The 17,903-nt window shown below is 39.8% G+C and overlaps 1 protein-coding gene across 1 annotated transcript; it reads right to left on the bottom strand.

Annotated features, from left to right (window-relative positions):
• Positions 1 to 749: 749 nt before the first annotated feature.
• Positions 750 to 17,074, bottom strand: pafah1b1b (platelet-activating factor acetylhydrolase 1b, regulatory subunit 1b). Its single transcript, XM_084373977.1, has 11 exons — positions 16,907 to 17,074; positions 8,056 to 8,344; positions 6,376 to 6,460; positions 6,195 to 6,269; positions 5,766 to 5,972; positions 4,425 to 4,593; positions 4,224 to 4,326; positions 3,767 to 3,995; positions 2,427 to 2,528; positions 2,166 to 2,322; positions 750 to 2,029 (listed from the first exon to the last, which is right to left on the bottom strand). The coding sequence occupies exons 2-11, from the start codon at positions 8,085 to 8,087 to the stop codon at positions 1,956 to 1,958; spliced, it is 1,233 nt and encodes a 410-aa protein (XP_084230103.1). The 5' UTR covers positions 8,088 to 8,344; positions 16,907 to 17,074; the 3' UTR covers positions 750 to 1,955.
• Between the last annotated feature and the right edge of the window lie 829 nt (positions 17,075 to 17,903).

Here is a 17,903-nt window from a genome sequence, read left to right as displayed (position 1 = left end):
TAATGCACTTGCAAATTGAAGAAAAAGTTGAAACTGTAACAATAATGAAAGTTACAAGGACAACACTTTCACAGGAAAAAGCTTCAAGGAGATTATAATAATCATTGTGGAAATATGCTGTCAAAATAGGTTAAAAATTGTTTTTTAGCTGCGAATCAATATTTAGCAAGATCTGCGTCTATCCATTTTTTTATGCTGGACCACATATTTTTTAGATGTGATAGAACAAAATGTGGTCAACATTTGGTTGCAACAAAGTGAAAACTGGTGGAGATATGATTTTTTTGAAACTGTAAGATTTTTCTTTTGGGTAAAAAATAAATAAACACATGTAGCCAAGTATCTGTAGGGGTTCTTGAATGTTTAGGACAAATTTCAACACAATCTAGTGAAACGACACATACAAATAATCACAGAAATGATTAAATTTAGCTCTAAGGGCCAAAATAAAAAAAAATCCTAACTACAAAAGTATTTGGAGTACAGCTTTGGGATTTTACAAGGTCCGATGAATTTAATATAATACTCTGACAGATATAACAACACTTCCAATATAACAGTCTGCTTTGAAATAGGAGTACTAACAGAGATTGACAAAGCACAGGTATGTTTTTGATGTGAGATGAACTGAAGGTGTGCTGCAGTATCTGACCTCACAATGAAACTTTGACTTGGTAAATCCTGTCTGATTCCCAGAAGTCTTTTCCATCTCATCTCCTTCCCTCAAAAGAAAAGCACACACATTGATATCTTATATTTACAGAATTTTATTTCATTATGTTGCAAACAATGACATCCAGATATATTGATACACAACTTTTACTGTGCGTGTATGTGCATTTGTGAGTGTATGTGTGTGTAAAGAGAGCAGTGAGACCACAGAAAGCAGAATGAAAATCCCGTGTGAGGGAGCCCTCAATGGGTTAACAAGGCAGAGATAGCGAGCGAGAGGGCACTGGGCGATTCTCTGTGCCGACATACACACACACACACAAACCTCATAAAAGGTGAGCAGATTTTTTACCTCTGTAACACACACTTTTGCTATGGGGCGTGTTTGCCTGTGCTCTCAGCAGCTTAGGGATCATTAAGGTCCTGTGAGTGTCTACTAGAAAGCAAGTTTGTTAAAAGAGATGAAGTAGTACGAATGAACACAGTGGGTGAGAAGCTTTGCCTCCTCTCTCTCCTCTGACCATCAGAGCAGACAGCGGAGAGATTCTCCTGTCATAATATACAAACACACACACACTCACACAATGTATACACACATGTACACGTGCACTCGCCCACAGAACCTTGTGTGATTCGACTAGGGAGCTGCATCCTGTTTAATTTTTTCTTCCACTGGTAATCGTCTTCTCCCGGACAGCTTCCACTCGTTCTCTTTCTTTTATGCTCACTTTCCTCGCACCTTCTCTATCACCATCCACGCAGTGACAGAAACGCAACAATGGAGGCATGGAGTAGAACAAAACAAAACCCCCTCTAACAAGGGGTGCAGTCAGTCAGTTAACCGAAATCCACCTGCGCCAGCACACAAGGATATTTACCCTTTGACCCGACAGGAAGTCATGAGAACAGTATGCAAATTCGGCAAATTTAACAGTATACAATTTTTTTTTGTTTGATTCACCATGCAAGGAATACTTCTTATCTTTTTGAGTGTGTTTATGTGTCAGAGATTGCGTGACATTTATTAAGCGTACCCTACATCCAGGATAATTTACATAAAAGGACAATAGTCATCTTAATAGGGCTGGACCGATGTAGGGGAGGAGGGAGGGAGAGAAGGGAGCAAGGGGAGGGGACGGGGAGAAGGTAAAGCGCCATGGTCAACTATGGTTTGGAGTGCGAGAGGTGAGGGTCTGGGCTGGGAGTAAGGGTACAGGGGAGGGGTGGGGTAGGGTAGGCTGGGGCTGCTTTTGGAGTTAGGGGGGCGGGGAGCAGGACAGGGCTCAGCGGCACTCCCAGACTTTGACTGTCTGATCGACACTGCCCGTCACCACGTAGGGAGCAGTCTTGTGGAAATCTGCAAAAGAGGTAGAAATGTGTTCAAGAACGCTGCATTAAAGATATACTCAAGAATTTAATCTGAAAAGTGGGCATAAGTTCTGCGTTTTAAAAGGTTCAGCAGTTTGAGATAGAGGAGATGAACTGTGTCTTACCCAGAGAGGTAACAAAGTGTTCATGGGCACACAGGGTCTTCATGCAGCGTTTGTTCTTGTAGTCCCAGATCCTAAGGGTTTTGTCATCAGCACAGCTCACTATGAATCTTCCTCCAGGATGAACCAATACCCCGCGCACCCAGTTGTCATGTCCAACCTAAAGAAACACGGCTGATTATCTGCCACTCCCCTCATTCACAAGCTGTAACGCTGAAATAGTAGAATACCATTAGATGATACACTATCGCTGAGACTACTCACCAGAGTCATAAGGCAGATGCCGATGCTGACATCCCACATCTTAATAGTTTTATCTCTGGAGCCAGAGAGAAGGAAGGGGCCAGGTTTTCCACTCTTCTTGCTCTGGAAAACAGAGTTACAGGGAAAATGCAAGAAACAGTAATTGGCTACATGAAGGACAACAAAATAATGCTTTCTTAGGGATGATGTGGCAATGTTTCATATTATGGATGACTCTTATGGTGTTTAAAAATCTTAATTTGCCTGATACTTACAAATAGTGATGCACGTTATATTATAGAGAATTGTATATTACCCTCCATTTATAGGTATCTGTGAAATTATAGCTGATGAATGGAGCTGATAATATTTAGCCAAATTGCTTTCAGTGACTTCACCTACACTCTGATACAGAAGGTGGTGGTATGCACCTTATAGAGTTGGGTTGTGATGCACTTTTATACACTAAAGCAGAACGAGAACATGCACAACAAACTGTTGTCACACTCATGACCTCAAACTGCTGCACATGGGTAGAGCTACGCTGTATAGACAAAGAGAGCCAAACATGTCATCACTGGTGTTTCTTAACCTCAGGTGTGCAGAAACTGCACGTTATGAACTTCTTTTTAAAATACAAAAATCGGCCATGAGAAGGTTATTGTTGGTTATCAGTAAAAAAATCCTTGTCGTGCATCCCTACTTACAAAACTCACATTCCCATCAGCCTCAGCTGTAAGTTTTGGTTTACTGCCAATTAGCAAATATTAGCATGCTAACCATTAAACTAAGATGGTGAACATGGTAAACATAATACCTGCTGAACATCAGCATGTTAGCATCATCTATGTGAGCATGTGGATGTTAGCATTAAACTCATAGCATCGCTGCACCCAAGTAGTCTCTCAGAGCTGCTAGCACAGCTGTATAGATTTATAAACAGATGTAGATACGTGAATGCAATGTTTTTGAAAGGCTACAACCTTAAGATAAATATAAGTAGGGGAGTTCTTCACATCCCCAGTTGTTTGTGACAGAATGATAAGAAACATGTGATGTGACAGTCTGTCCAATCCCTGTAACCTTCTGTCTAAAAGATACTGATGGCACCTAATCTTCTGTGAAAATTTCAATTACCAGCCAGGCCACCGTCTTCACAAAAGCCTCAAAGAAATAGTGCTTCTTCTGTTTATTATTAAGAGTTTTAGTTAATAAAAGTGCATGAATGTCTTATTAGGCTGTCATTATTCAGTGCACATGGTTCATCGTCATAAATTAGTGTGGGAAACCCTTCAGCTGAACCAAACATACACAAACATCCTCTGTAGGTAAATGTCAGATCCTGCAGCAGCTATACACACCTCTGAACCTGTGGCCTCCAGGATGGTGGGGTGAGCGCTGTCAGGGGCCCAGGAGATGCACTCTACCACATGTTCATGCTCCCGCAACTCTGCTTTGCACTCCTTCGAGGCGACCACCCAGACACGCACCGTCTGGTCGTTGGAGCAGCTGGCAATCAACGAGCCGTCCTGGTTTGGACGCACCATCCTCACCCACTCCCTGTGGCCGGTGAATGTCTTCACACAGTACCTGTGTGAATGGAAAAAATGTAAGTTAAAAGAGCAGGTTTCAGCATAAGTTAATAAAAAATAAATGCATAATGGCTAAAATTCAGATCATAGGGAGGAATGAAAATATAGAAATTGGAATATGGGGGGGGGGAGGAAAAGCTATGATAAAAATTAAAAATTACATCAATCTGAGTCTCTGTGAGAACTTGTGGTACTGAGAAATGATAGAAGGCTCCCCCTTACTTACCCAGTGGCCACCTCCCACATCTTCATGGTCTTGTCTCTGGAGGCAGACACTATGTGGTCACCATTTGGCATGATGGCTACAGACGACACATTGTGATCGTGGCCTGGACGACAAAATCAAGAGTTTAGTTCTGCAACTGAGTTCATCTTAATAATTAGATTTTTTAGTATAACCGTAGTTAGTTCTGTAAATATCTCTTACCATGCATTGTTCGGATGCACTCAAACCCCTGAAAGTCCCAAAGTTTGATGCTCATGTCAGCTGAACATGAAGCCAGCAGCTTTCCCGACTGGTCAAAGGAGATGTCCTGCACAGAGTCTGTGTGGCCCTTCAGGGTTCGTTCAAAGTCCCCGGCCTCATAGTCCCACACCTAAAATCAGACACAGACTGCCACAGTCAGCAAGGCACTTCAGTCCCACCCACCTCACATATTTAATTATGTAGAGATGTATTTTAAGTGTTTAAACAGTTTAAATGGTTGAGAATATCCTTAAAGACACAATGAGGTTATACAAAAGAAACAATCTACTGGCACCGTTTAACTTTTTAATGATTAAAAAGGCTAAAAAAGAAGGAAGGCCAGATTTGCATGTTTCCTAAGGTGCTGCGCTCTGGGAGTGTTGCCTCTGACAACACGAGCATCAGCCCATCTCCACACAGATGAGCAGTGACAAAGCAGAAAAAAAAGAGGGGAGGAGGGCAGGGAAGCAGGGAGAGAGGAAGGGAGGGAGGGAGGATAAAGGGAGGAGGGCAGGGAAGCAGGGAGAGAGGAAGGGAGGGAGGGAGGATAAAGGGAGGAGGCAGGGGGGGGAAGGCGTGTTGAAGCAGAAGCATTGAGGATAAAAAGGGAGAACAGGCTCAGATCTGCAGTACAGCTTTGATCTGGAGGGTCAGGGCTGCAGAGGCTATGTTGTGGTGTGCTGCAACACCGATTTTGCTCATGATTACTGCTGTACATAGTCATCAATGTGCTTTTATATTACAGCTAGAGACACATTTGAACATGAGAAAAGCTAAATGAGTCTCGATGAATCCAGAGAGTACAAATGGGACCTTTATGAACAAATTCATGCATCATATATCAGTGTTTTTAGGGCACTGTTACAGTACTACAGTAGGTCAAGACTGTTTTTAATTTCCTTCAACTTTAAAAATGTTTTATTCAAAAGTTTAAGCAGTTTATCATATTGTATCAATACATCACTATGCAACATATCAATACCATTTCTCCCAGTGTACCATGATACATCCCTACCAGCTGTAATGCAGGTACACCAAGTTAAATGTAATAAGATCTAATACACACACAATAAACCCCAGTGTTTCCTGAAACTGTGTCAGAAAGGTATTGATTTAACTCACTAAGCATTCTTGATGCTGTAGTGATATGGATTGTATTGCATCAGATTAAATGGTGTTTCAAATCCCTGTGGGTCGACAGTCTCAACAATATTATAGTATTAGACTATAATATTAGACTGAAGATTTAGTGCGGGGCTGTTGTATTGGTTACATCAGAAACCTTTGTTTATAAACACACACCTTGATGGTAGCATCCTCAGAGGCTGTGACCATGACAGAGAAGACGGGGTGGAATATGACACGCGTGACTGGCGCGCGGTGCCCACTCAGGGCGTATCTCTCTGGGGGACGGGGGATCCACTCCTTGGGGTCCCTCTTCTGACCGACAGATCCTCCGTGTGTCATCTCCTCCTTCGCTTCATTCAACTTTGACTCCAACTCCATCACCTGAGGCAGGGAAGTGAGTCAAGGAGCAAAGGAGTCAGAAAACTCATTAGATACATGTATGTAATCATTTGTTTTAGATAGGAAACAATTTAATATAAATCACACCATCGATCTTTAGATTTCTAAAAACTTTTTTTTTCTCTATAGGTTAGGGTTGGCCTGGCTTACACATGTGAAATTATTGAAAAATTATATATTAAACATCAGCTAGCACAAACTTACCTTCTTCTGTAATCTGATGACTGAGGTCCATTTCTTTTCCAAAAGCCCTGCATACTTTTTATCTGGCTCTTCATTCTACAAATGGAGAAAGGACAGACACTGACAGAGGGATCCACTCTCTTGAACATGGATATACACATAGTTTGTAATTTGACATTTTTGTGCACCTGCATCTCCTTACCATATCTATCTCTGCCTCTTTCTTGAAGGTGGAATAGGCCTCCTCGTATCCATTGGAACGGAGATAGTCAGCTATAGCCCGGTTTCTGAAAAAATAGGAATAAAATTGATTTTTGAAAGGTTTCAGATTGCATCACTAATTACAGATCAATCCTCACAGATGCCAGCATAAACCTACTGCTGTAAAGTATATGATCAGCCAAACATGAAAATTTAGTCATTATCTAGTCACGCCCATGCTGAGCAAGTTGCATTGTCCACAAAACATTTCTGGAGCTTCACATCAAAACAGTTTTGCAGCATTCTCCTAAACTACTGAAGCAGATAGGGACTTGTATTACACATTAAAAAGTCAACCAAAAATAAAGAATTTAAATGGCTCCATAGCTTGTCCAGCATAATTACAACAAGTCCTCGTATACTTCAGTTGTTTAGGAGAATGCTGCAAAAACCTCACCTGACTTTCTACTGGCGTGAGGGTGAGTAGATCATGACTTAAGTTTTATTTTGGGTGAACTTTTCCTTTAAGCGGCCAGTATGAGGGCAATTCCATTTGACCATGCCCAAAACAGTGCTAAATGAATTACCTGTCAACAAAGTCAGAGTGAGAACGGGAATAAGAGAAATGCTGGTTCCTTCTTAAAAGAAAGGAGACCACACCCTGTCTAACAAATGAGAGCAGTGGGGATTCAAGTTTCACAGTTCCACCTTAAATGACAGCAAATCTGAGTAAGTGCTATAAGAAATTACAATCCTTCAGTACAGAAAACAAAACATAAAGGCCGAATCAATGGGAAACTATGTTTTGCACTGCCATGGAAACCAGAGCTTCGTCACAAAGAGAGAATGGACGACGCAGGGACTGGCCAACCACAAGCACATGGAAACAACTTTAAACACACATATAGACTAACACACAACTACACACAGATGTGTGTGCACAGTTATATAAATGAGTGGAACCACTCTTTTATGAGAAGAAGGGTGAATATTTCATGAGTAACGGAGCTAAATTTAGGCTGCAGTTTCAGGACTACTTTAAATGGCTGATAATTGTAACCCTAATTCAAATGTCTGTTATAGACTGCAAACATCAGACCGTCAATGGCAGCAGGATTTCCTCTTAATTCTCCAAATCAACATATTCAAACTCATCAGCACAGATATTTTCTTGACTGAGAAGGGTTACACTGCGAAGATAAAATATCTGCTGTTTGGAGCCGTCTGGACTGGGGTGCATACCGTATGATCAGCCACCGCACAGTGCTGCTCAAACTAACCAGCCATCATTTGTTAAGTTCCTCCTTCTCCCCATCCCCCTCACTTCTCTGCTCCTGTCATGTGGGTTATGAAATATTCAAAAAGCAGCTATCAAGTGAAGCACCTTCAAGCTCACATCTCTTCCTCAATGATTACACATTCTTGTGAAGGAATGCGCGTTCTCACAACATCTGCATTAACCTGTTCTGGATGACTTTGCTCAAACAGCTTTCCATCAAGAGGAGAAAACATGTGACGTAATCTTCACCTTGTGGACAAACTTCAAGGTTTTGTTAAGAAGACTACATGTACACACACTTAAATTCAAGTGCTCCTCTTCATGTGTGTTCATCTACATGTCTGTTCTTGTTTGCATGTCTAATGAGCCTGCACAACCACATATTTATATCCAGGCACTCACAGTTCATCTCTTTGTCTCTGTGACAGCACCATGGTGGCTGCTGTTCTCTCCCTCTTGGGGAGGTAAGGGTGAGGTGATGTGCTGGGGGAGTCTGGCTGGGAAGCGTGTGGTGGGGAGGCGTCCGGTCCCTCAGTGATGTTCTTCCTTCAGAGACTCAGGGCGTGGCGAAGAGAGGGCCACGCAGAGGGAGGTGAACTGGAGGTTCTGCTGTCAATCAACTTGTCGGGACGAGGCTCCACAAGTTGTTCGCTGGCCCAAATCTCACTCACTGTTTAGATGTGCCCATCACCTGATGAAGAGAGAGAGAAGTGAGAAAAACAGGAAAAGTGAAGCAACAGAGCAACCTGTACAGCTAGGTTTCATGACAAGTTATTCAAAGCAACATTATGTAGCTCTTTCCCCTTAAAATAACAGATTCAAATTCATAATAATGTTATATTAACGGTGAATGGATTGTCAGCCACTCCGCCCCTTCGTCGCTTGTTTCTGCACCATGTAACTTCAGCTAGTGGAGTCCAAACTCACTGCGTAACGCTTTTCCAGCACTACGTCGCACACAGTACCAACCATCACTGACTTGGTTAAAGCAACTCATATTTTATGGAGAAAATGTTTTCCTTCTAATGTCCTCCAGCTGCTCTGCTTCTATTCTGTGATTTACTGAGGTCCCTGAAGCAACCTGTAACTGCTACGTACTGTACTGTCTCACTACAGAACGGCTGTGTTACACACAGAAGTGAATACAAACTCTGACATAATGTTGCTTTAAAAGAAAAGTCCATTCTTATGAGATTTTCCTATCTGCATGGTAAAAATACCAAGTTGCTACAAAAACTTTCAGTACATAGGCCTGTCACAATAATTATGTTAGTAATTTATCGTACAAATTTAATGACTTGTAGATTATATGTACATGCCCTCAATAATGCCTGTTGTGTTAACATGCAATTTTTGTTCACAGAGCCCAATAATCCATTTTATTTATTGTTATTTATGTTATATTTATATTATATTATCTGTTTTACATTCCAATTCCAGTGTCTAATATTATTAAGCATTCAAAGTTCACTGATCTTTTAAAGGGTGTACTTGAATTATGCTATCATATTATTATGACAATTATATTGTTTATCACAATTTCTTGGACAGTATAATCTGATAAAAATAGTTCCAGTGACAGGCCTGACAGTGCAGTTTAAGTTTAACAAGGTTTTGGTGAATGAAGCAGAGAGGCAAGAAAGTAGGGAAGTACAATGTTTTCTAAAACAATGATGGGAAGTAGGGAAAAAAGCCTTCAAAGGGGTTCTTTGTCATCCTCCTGTTCATTCATTGATGCGTTGATGCATGCGCCTTTAGACCAGTTATTGCTGCCACAATCAATTTCAAAACATACTTACAAAAAATGTTTTACTGTACAACGCAAGACTGGACAAGCAGCGCTCTACGTGTTGGATGTAGGGCGAATATACATATATAAAAATTTAAATAAAAAGTAGCAACCAATTCTACTAATTCTACCTGCAGGGCTTTTTAAAAAATGTTTTTCTTGATTATACTAGGAGACCATCCCCACAGAAGAGCACAGATCAACAGCACACGCTGACAAATCAAAACACACCACCCAGGGATTGTGAAGCTAATAAGAACATTCACTTCCTGAGCTTCAACACTGCTGGCACCTGGGGCCACAATAGCACTAAGCTGCTTAGTGGCTAGACCAGACAACCTACAGTCTGTGTGTGTGTGTGTGTGTGTGTGTGTGTGTGTGTTGGTTTCTAAGTGATAGAGACCACAAGTCCTCCATACAGCTGACAGTGCAATGTAAAGAAGGGACTGGACGGTAGCTAACAGGATTAACCTCAGACACAGAGAGGACCTTAATAGCGAGCCGCCCTTGCCTGTATTATTGTCTGGTGCATCGTTCTTTTGTCTGCATCTTCGTTCATCGCCAGTTGCCACTTCTAGAAACAAGACTATTTCAAGAAAATAAATAATTGACTGATACTCTTCGAACATCCAGATTTTTCCTTCTGCATATATTTCTACTTTAAACCTGAGCAATGGAGTATTTCCTTTCAGTGAAACATGGCAGCCGCAGAGGATAACAAAACATTTTGCCAGGGATGTGCCAGCAGTGTCCTAGAAAGAACTCCTTCTCCTGCCTGCAAACATGACGAATGCTCTGAGCAGACAGGACAGAGCTAGTGATTTTAGCTGAGCAGCACTCTCAGCTTGGTTCAAAAATAGCCATTTGACCAAACAGACCAACCTCTAAACTATTACGCAACCAAGACAATCTCTGTAGCTTTTGCACCTGCCTGAGACTCCTGAGCTTCACTGGCAACTGTATTTCAGGTATATGTTTGAAGGGGACCCATAGATAAAAGTGAAAGCAACATAAACAAGTAACAGGAGAATGAGATGTGGTTTCGATAAGTAAAAATTATCTTCAAGGCCTGCACAAGTCCTTCAGTTATCATATGAAAAGAGGGAACATAGTCAGAGTCATAAATGAAGAAGGGTTCAAGGTCCTGTCTATATATCAGGTTTATCAAAGGACATGATGTGGAGGGGGTTTGTTTACAACCTGTGAGATCATCTGAACACTCGGTTCACTTCTCCTAAAATGCAATGATTGCTTTGAATGAATTTGCACACATAAACAAGATTGTACCAAAGGAAGAGGAAAGCCAAATGTTATAATACAATATGCATCTGTTCAAGTGTAGACACATGCCTACAGTCAGTCTCTAGTGAGAAATAAACATATTTTGGCTTAGGGTTTCACTCTCTGGATAAGCTTTATTATAGCAGTATGAAGTTTGATCCCTCTGTCATTAAAGAAGGTGCCTTTTGACAACATTACAGAATAAGCGGTCAAAAGTTTGGCTCTGAAAGACAGTAGCACAAGCTTAGATAAGTGCTGAAACAGAGAATTAACTGCCAACTTTGATAAAATGTGAGCTAAACTGCGAGGATATGCTTTTTTCCTATTTTACTTCCATTGTAAACTGAATGGCTTTTGAACTGTAAGCAAAGTAAGACATTTGAGGTCATCACCTTGGACTAGGTAATTTTGAAGTAAAGAAACAGTTGTATCATACAACGGTCAGATCAACATAACGTCATGAATCCGTAACCAAAATTTGACAGCTATAAGATTACGCCCAAGTGAGGAGGACAGGACCTCAGTTTGATCTTTAGTATGTTTGTGCAATAAAGTCAAGTCTCCTTGAGCAAGATACTGAACCGACCCCTTCCTACCTCTGGAACACCATAGTCAGGCTGATCTTGCAAGCAAAACAAAAGGGAAAAGACCAGTTTCTTCTGTAGTCCTTGAATACATTTGTTAATTGGGGGGGAAGCTATGACATAGTCTGAATTTCAAGCAAGCTGATGTCCACTTAAAGTATAACAAGGACTTATTTTCTAGAAATGCCAGTGAGGGACAAGTTCAAATGATCACACAAGTCATTGTTTCTAAACAAATTTAGCATAATTTGCCAAGGACAGACGGCAAAATGTACAAAAGCACAGCACCACGGTGATGAAATCAGAGACTCGCGCAATTTACAGATGCTGGATGACTCAATCAAATTGAAAAACATACAAGAAACATAATTTAAATTTACAAATTGAAAAAGTGAACCACAAGAAGAGAGAGGCTTCGACTAATTTATGGTTCTGAATGGGTAACCACAGGGCTGCACCTATTTTTATAGTCGATAAATCTCCTGTTCATTTTACACGATGAATCAATTAATCATTTAGACTATACAATGTTAAAAAATTGAGAATAATGCTCAGCACAATTTCCCAAACCTAAAGTAACGTCTCCAGATTACTTATCTTATTCAACTAACAGTCCAAAAGCCTTCATGAATTTTCTACAATCAAAATGAAGGCGCTTCATTCACTATCACAAATGACTAACTAAAGCAGTAAATCCATACATTTAAGAAGCTGGGACCAGCAAATGTTTGCTTGGAAATGACGAAAAAATGGCAATTAATTTTCTTTAGATTGTCAAATTTCAATTAATCAACTAAAAGTTGCAGCAATAGGTAACCATGTGGCTAGTTCTTACAATGAAGCCAATGAAAGCTGGTGTTAGTTAGCAAAAATACTGAGACAGCAATCTAAAAGTATGGCTGGTCAATTACTAAATATTATTGTTGATCAACTGAGTGTGTATTCATATTGTAATTACATCACACACATCATTTTATTGTCTGACAAATGTCTGTCATCTAAATAAAAAATTCTGTGCAGATGGTAGAGAAATGTTGTGTCACATGTGCAAAGAGTTTAATCTAATGAAACTCATTCAACAGTTGATTGTATTGGTCATCAATTTTATAATTTTATGTTACTTTGTGATACAAAACACAATGTACGAGCTAAGTTTTTAAAATTAACTACTTATTCAATCTGGTGGCTTGCTATTGCTATTAAATCCGCAGTGTGTATGAATTAGAGATGTATCGGCTGATACTAGCATGTTGTAGTTGCACAAGTCATCACCATTTGTGTTAATCGATAAGTCACAAGAAAACTGAAATAAAGAAATGCCAAAGATATGTTCTGAAACAGTATCATCATTCAGTAGTACCAATGAGTGGTGATGTAGCAACACTTAAATATGGAAAGGGTTTTATCCATGTTATGGGTTGCGTAAAGAAAATGAATATCAGCCCATATATCAAACTGTGAATATGAAGAATTATTTCATCGCACCAGTGATTGACAGTGATACAAATCAGCAAAGATTAGTGTACAAAATATTCAGAGATCAGCCTCTCATTTGGCCAGCACTGATTGTTGCCTTCACTGTCACTAGCCATTGTTGATTAACTCTCTGAATAACTTGACAACAGGCCAAAATAAAACGTGTCTATTGTCATGTTTGTGTGTTCTATGAAAGCCAGTATCTACATTATGCCAAAGATTGTTTGAGGTAAAAGAAACATCACTCTAACTGCTGTGTTTATGTTGTTTTTGTAGTTCCAAACAACTACAACAGTGATCTTCTCTCTAACTTCTCACAAAATTAAGTAAAATTTTCATTCATATCAATCAATAATTTAAGCTTATAAACTTAACAGTTTTGACCCAGGACCTCTGGTATATGTATCAATACACTTGTGAAAAAGAAAGTGTGCCAAATTTAGAAGGTTACAGCTTCTGATTCAAAATACATTTAAATATACCATCAACATTTGGGCAAATGTAAGTATCATATCAGACTTGGTACCAGCACTATGCAGTATTAAAAAGGACTCCAATCTGGATCAGGACCAAACAAACTTGATTGGGACATTTGTAGTATAAATCCAAAGAAAACATCTGCTTTGAATGCTGAACAATTGATATTTGAGTCATAAAAATGCATTTTAGATGGAGAAACAATCTTACCACAATATGTGACAGACTACATGCGTCAATGTAAAGGCCATTGGGCATAGGCAGCATGACACCATATTTAAATTACCTGCCAATAAGTAAAACAGACGTCACAAGGAGGTGGAGCAGCCTCCTATCTCTCTTCATCCACTCATTATCACAACACCGACGCAACAACTTGTACACCTCTATTGCTTTCTCAAGAACTCCAAAACGTTATCACTGTCTTGGTTTAAACTGTGAAATTAAAAAAAGCTTAACAGAAGATATGACCAAGCTCCCATAGGGCTACAATATCAGACTGACGTCAATGATGCCTCATCTGTCTTCCCTGGCAGCACTGAAAATTTGCCTTGAATACAGAGCCATGTTCGGTAGAACAAACAGCTGTGATGTGCCCATGTTCTCCAACTGTTATTAGTTCTGGTATAAATGAATTAATTCTTTAACACAATGTAGAAATCCATTTGCAAAGCAGATCCTCATATGACTCAAATACAATCTGTCTATCAACAGGGCTCCTCCTCAGGGCTTTTGATCATGACGGTGGAGTGTTTAGACTTGCTTCCTGAGATGCATCATATTATAAACTGAATAACTTTGGGATGTTTGCCTGTTAGTGAAATGATGTAATCAAATGGTACAACATGGCTTTGGGCTATGGTAACATCAGATGGAAACTAACTCTACCTGATAATTATTATCCATTTCAACTAAATCATCAATTATTTTCTCCAAGCTGTCCATCACAGCTTCCTAAAGCCCAAGGCGACATATTCGAATGTCTTGTGTTGTCACAGTAACAGTCGAAAGCCCAAAAGATAGTCGATTTATAATGATACCAATTACAACATTAAAAAAAAATAGCAAATCCTCACACGAGAAGCTGGAACTACAGAACAGTTTTCATTACATAAGCAATCCAATAATCCAAATGGCCAATCAAAAAATCGATTAATCAACTATATGTTCAATGGGCACTTTAATTAGAATTTTATGTGTTTAAATGACGACTCCATGACTTCACACGATTTATACACTGAGGATTTAAATAAAAGTTTCATCCCATGGGCGGGGACACCATTTCACATCTGGATTACAGAAGTAGAACCAGACGGTATACATGTCTTGACTCTCCTGACTCACTTTCATAAATGGATAATCAAGTCAAACATCATTAATGAATAAAACAAATGCAACAGGAAATTAGAATGGCACTCAGTAGAGAGCACTGAAACACTCCAGTCCACCCATGACTGCTTAACCATAATTTAAGATCACCAGATCTAGGGTCAACTTCAAATTGTACTCACTCATAGATAGCACACTTGGATTTTCTCATCAGGATCCATGCATTATTTCCTGAGAAGTTAACAAAAATGTCGAACCAACAACCTATCTCGCAATGTTAAAGAGAGTGAGAGAAAAAATTCCTGGATGTGTCCTTTTATCTATTGTTTATCCTGGTTCGAACCCCCTTCCTTCATCCAAGTTTTGTGGAAACTGGTTCAGTAGTTTCTGCGTAATCTGGCTGACGAACCAACAAACAAACATGGTGAAAACATACCCTCCTTGGCAGAGGTAATCAAAATACATTTCTATACTGCTAAACTGTTTTTCTTGTAATTTCAATTTTACTTTTAAAAGCAGGAGTGAATTTTTAAAAACAAAAGCACTGACTTGAGACAATCAGTGTAAACCTAACAAAGACCAATTAAACCAGCCACAGGCATTCATTCGACTGCATATCAAGTTTTCTGTCATTATGCTCTGGTTGTGTCAAGCTGCTGTACAATGCTCCTCCTTATGGGTGACCTTCAGGCCAAACAAGTCCCTGCTGGCACAAACTCAACCATAAGGCAATGTTTGATTACAAACCAAACATTGAGGCAAATCCTTGCTCTCCTTTAACTGGCCGCCTACAACAGTTCATTACGTTTCCTTTATTGATGATGTCTCTTGGGATTTATGGTGGTATTAGTCTATGGCCCCACAATAAAAACACTAAGTTCAAAAGTTACTCAACCTTTATCTAAAACATACAGCACGTGTCATCCATGCCAGCAATCAGGACTTAAACGTGAGAAGACAGTGACAGAATATCAAAACAGCTGTGACAAAACATTAAAACATGACACCAATCCAGCTTTGAATTCACATTTAATTAGGAAGCATTTTACTTAATAAAAAAAATAAATGTAGTTCAGTAAATTAGTAGGGACTCGTGTAAAAATAAAGCAAAGCCTTCTCTGCACTTTCAACATCATCTTATCATATTAGAAAACAGGTAAATAATATCTTAAGATGCTGGAGTTAAAATGTGCATATTCCTCAGACATGGGCCTTCAGATCTGATGCTTTGCGATAGACGCTACTAGACAATTACTGGCTATCAAATTAGCTAGAGCATTCAGCTCATGAGTCAGTATCAGTATTTCGTACTGATCCTTTTTTTTTAGTCTCCACCCTGATTGTGATTCATCAAACCTTGATGGATTACCTTGAGGGAGCTTGCAGTATGCATGAAAACAACCCAAATTAGCTAAAGACAGTTATCTTTGTTTTTTAAGAAACAGGTCTGATTTCAAAATCTAGCACGGGTGACGTATTTCCAAGCTTCGATGCCCACAAGGGCAAAGTTGCAGCAATGGCTCAGCAACGCCCTTTCCAGCTAACGTTAGCTTAGCACGATAACGTAGACGTTAACTGGAGCTGTCAGTTTGAGCAGGCTAGCTTTAGCTTTACACTACCGCACAGTCACCATACCAAAACACACAAAGGGCGTTGGTCCACGCTGAGCAACATCGTCACTTGTTGAGAATGAAATATCAGTTAGCTGTTAAAATGTGTAGGGGAATGAGATATGTAACCCAAGTTTGATTTTAGGGCTAGTAGCTAGCGTTAATATTCCTCAGTACAAGACAACATTGGTTTAACTGCTACGCACACACATTTAAATGTTTACACAACACATAATATCACTAGGTCAATGTAAGCATTTAATTTATGCATTTTCTGGCAAGATCAGAATATATATATTATTTAGCCATTACCCGGCTAACGTACCACGTTAGCTCATCCCCACTGAACTTCCATAAATAGACGCAGCTAACGTTAGCCAAATGTTCAGCTAGCTAGGTCTCACAACAAGTGTCTCCATGCCAAATCACGTATTCACCGCGACGTACAGAAGTGGGTTTCACGACAGCAACCACCTTCAACATAACCGAGTAATATTACCGCTGGAATATCGTAATGTCCAGTCGCTCAATCGATGCTCTCGTGAATGCCAACTTTGCCACTTAGCTAGCTTAGCATTCGGCCTCTCCGCCATTTTGAGATCGCAACGGGAAAGCGCAGACACTGCAGGCAATTCGTCGTCAAAAATAACAAGTCTTTCTAAGTGTCAAAACAAAAATATAGACGCTTGCAATAAACACAAACTTACCCGCTGATAAAAGGCCATTCTCATATCCCCTCGACTAGTCTAAGCATGCGATGGGAAAGCCTGGTTTTGATGTGGTATTGTGACTTTTCACATCACCCGGCACGGTCGGTCAGATTTTTTCTCCTCTTTGGTACCACCGCATTTGCCCGGCCCCAGCTAACGGTCGCGATTGGATATCGGCTGCGCGCACGTCGAGGTGAGCGGAGGCGCGCAGCGTGTACATCTGTCGCTCCTGAATTAAAGGGGTAACACACCATCAACACAAGTTACATATACCTTATTTTTTATTATCATTATCTACAGACACAGTTTAATTTACATGAAAAATAACTGTAAACAAGTTTCTCACTGAGGTGGACAGACAAAATCATGCAGCTGCTCCACAGATGGTAAATAATGAAGAAAACTGCCAGGAAACTATTACAGAAACCATAATTATTTTACACTCAGAGCATGGGTACATTTAAGTAGCAGTAATTTGGGTTAAAGGTGCACTATGTAGTTTTGGGAAAGAAAGTTTCATCAGAAGAGAAAGATCTTCATTGAGCGGATGGAGGCATGTTTTGGGAATTTGTTGCAATGGTGTAACTTTTTGTCTGTCGATTTTTACTTTATTAGAGGTACCATTGAATTGATTGATACTGAAAGAGAGAGAGAATAAATGTGTGTGTGTGTGTGTGTGTGTGTGTGTGTGTGTGCCTTTGTGGGGGGTGGGGTTGTTTGTTAAAGTAAAGATTTGCAGTGTAATGTATTGCATAATAATGCTGACATTTGTACTAAGAAAAATCAATAAACACATTGTTCAAAAACAAAACAAGCTGACCTTAAAGGACAACACAATTTCATGTTGTTTTACTTTGTTCATATGTGGCGGACCCTGCCACCTTTCTAGCTTCAAACTGTGTTCTGGGGACCTCATTTTCCTCAGGGAACAGCTTGTATATTCAATTATGGAACAAATAAGTTTGTATTATTACCTCGTTAATATTAAACGTCA

The sequence above is a fragment of the Pagrus pagrus genome (genome assembly GCF_965226575.1).
Source record: "Pagrus pagrus genome assembly, chromosome: 14".
Classification (NCBI taxonomy): domain Eukaryota; kingdom Metazoa; phylum Chordata; class Actinopteri; order Spariformes; family Sparidae; genus Pagrus; species Pagrus pagrus.
The sequence above is the reverse complement of the archived record's forward strand: the minus strand, read 5'-3'. Positions and strand labels throughout refer to the sequence as shown.

What these genes read in the sequence shown, in the direction of transcription:
- pafah1b1b (XM_084373977.1), bottom strand. Translation starts at nt 8,087, where the DNA reads ATGGTGCTGTCACAGAGACAAAGAGATGAACT. An exon ending in ATGTGGGAGGTGGCCACTGG is followed by an intron (nt 3,996 to 4,223) that starts GTAAGTAAGGGG and finishes CCATTCACACAG; the next exon opens with GTACTGTGTGAAGACATTCA. An exon ending in ACACTTTGTTACCTCTCTGG is followed by an intron (nt 2,030 to 2,165) that starts GTAAGACACAGT and finishes CCTCTTTTGCAG; the next exon opens with ATTTCCACAAGACTGCTCCC.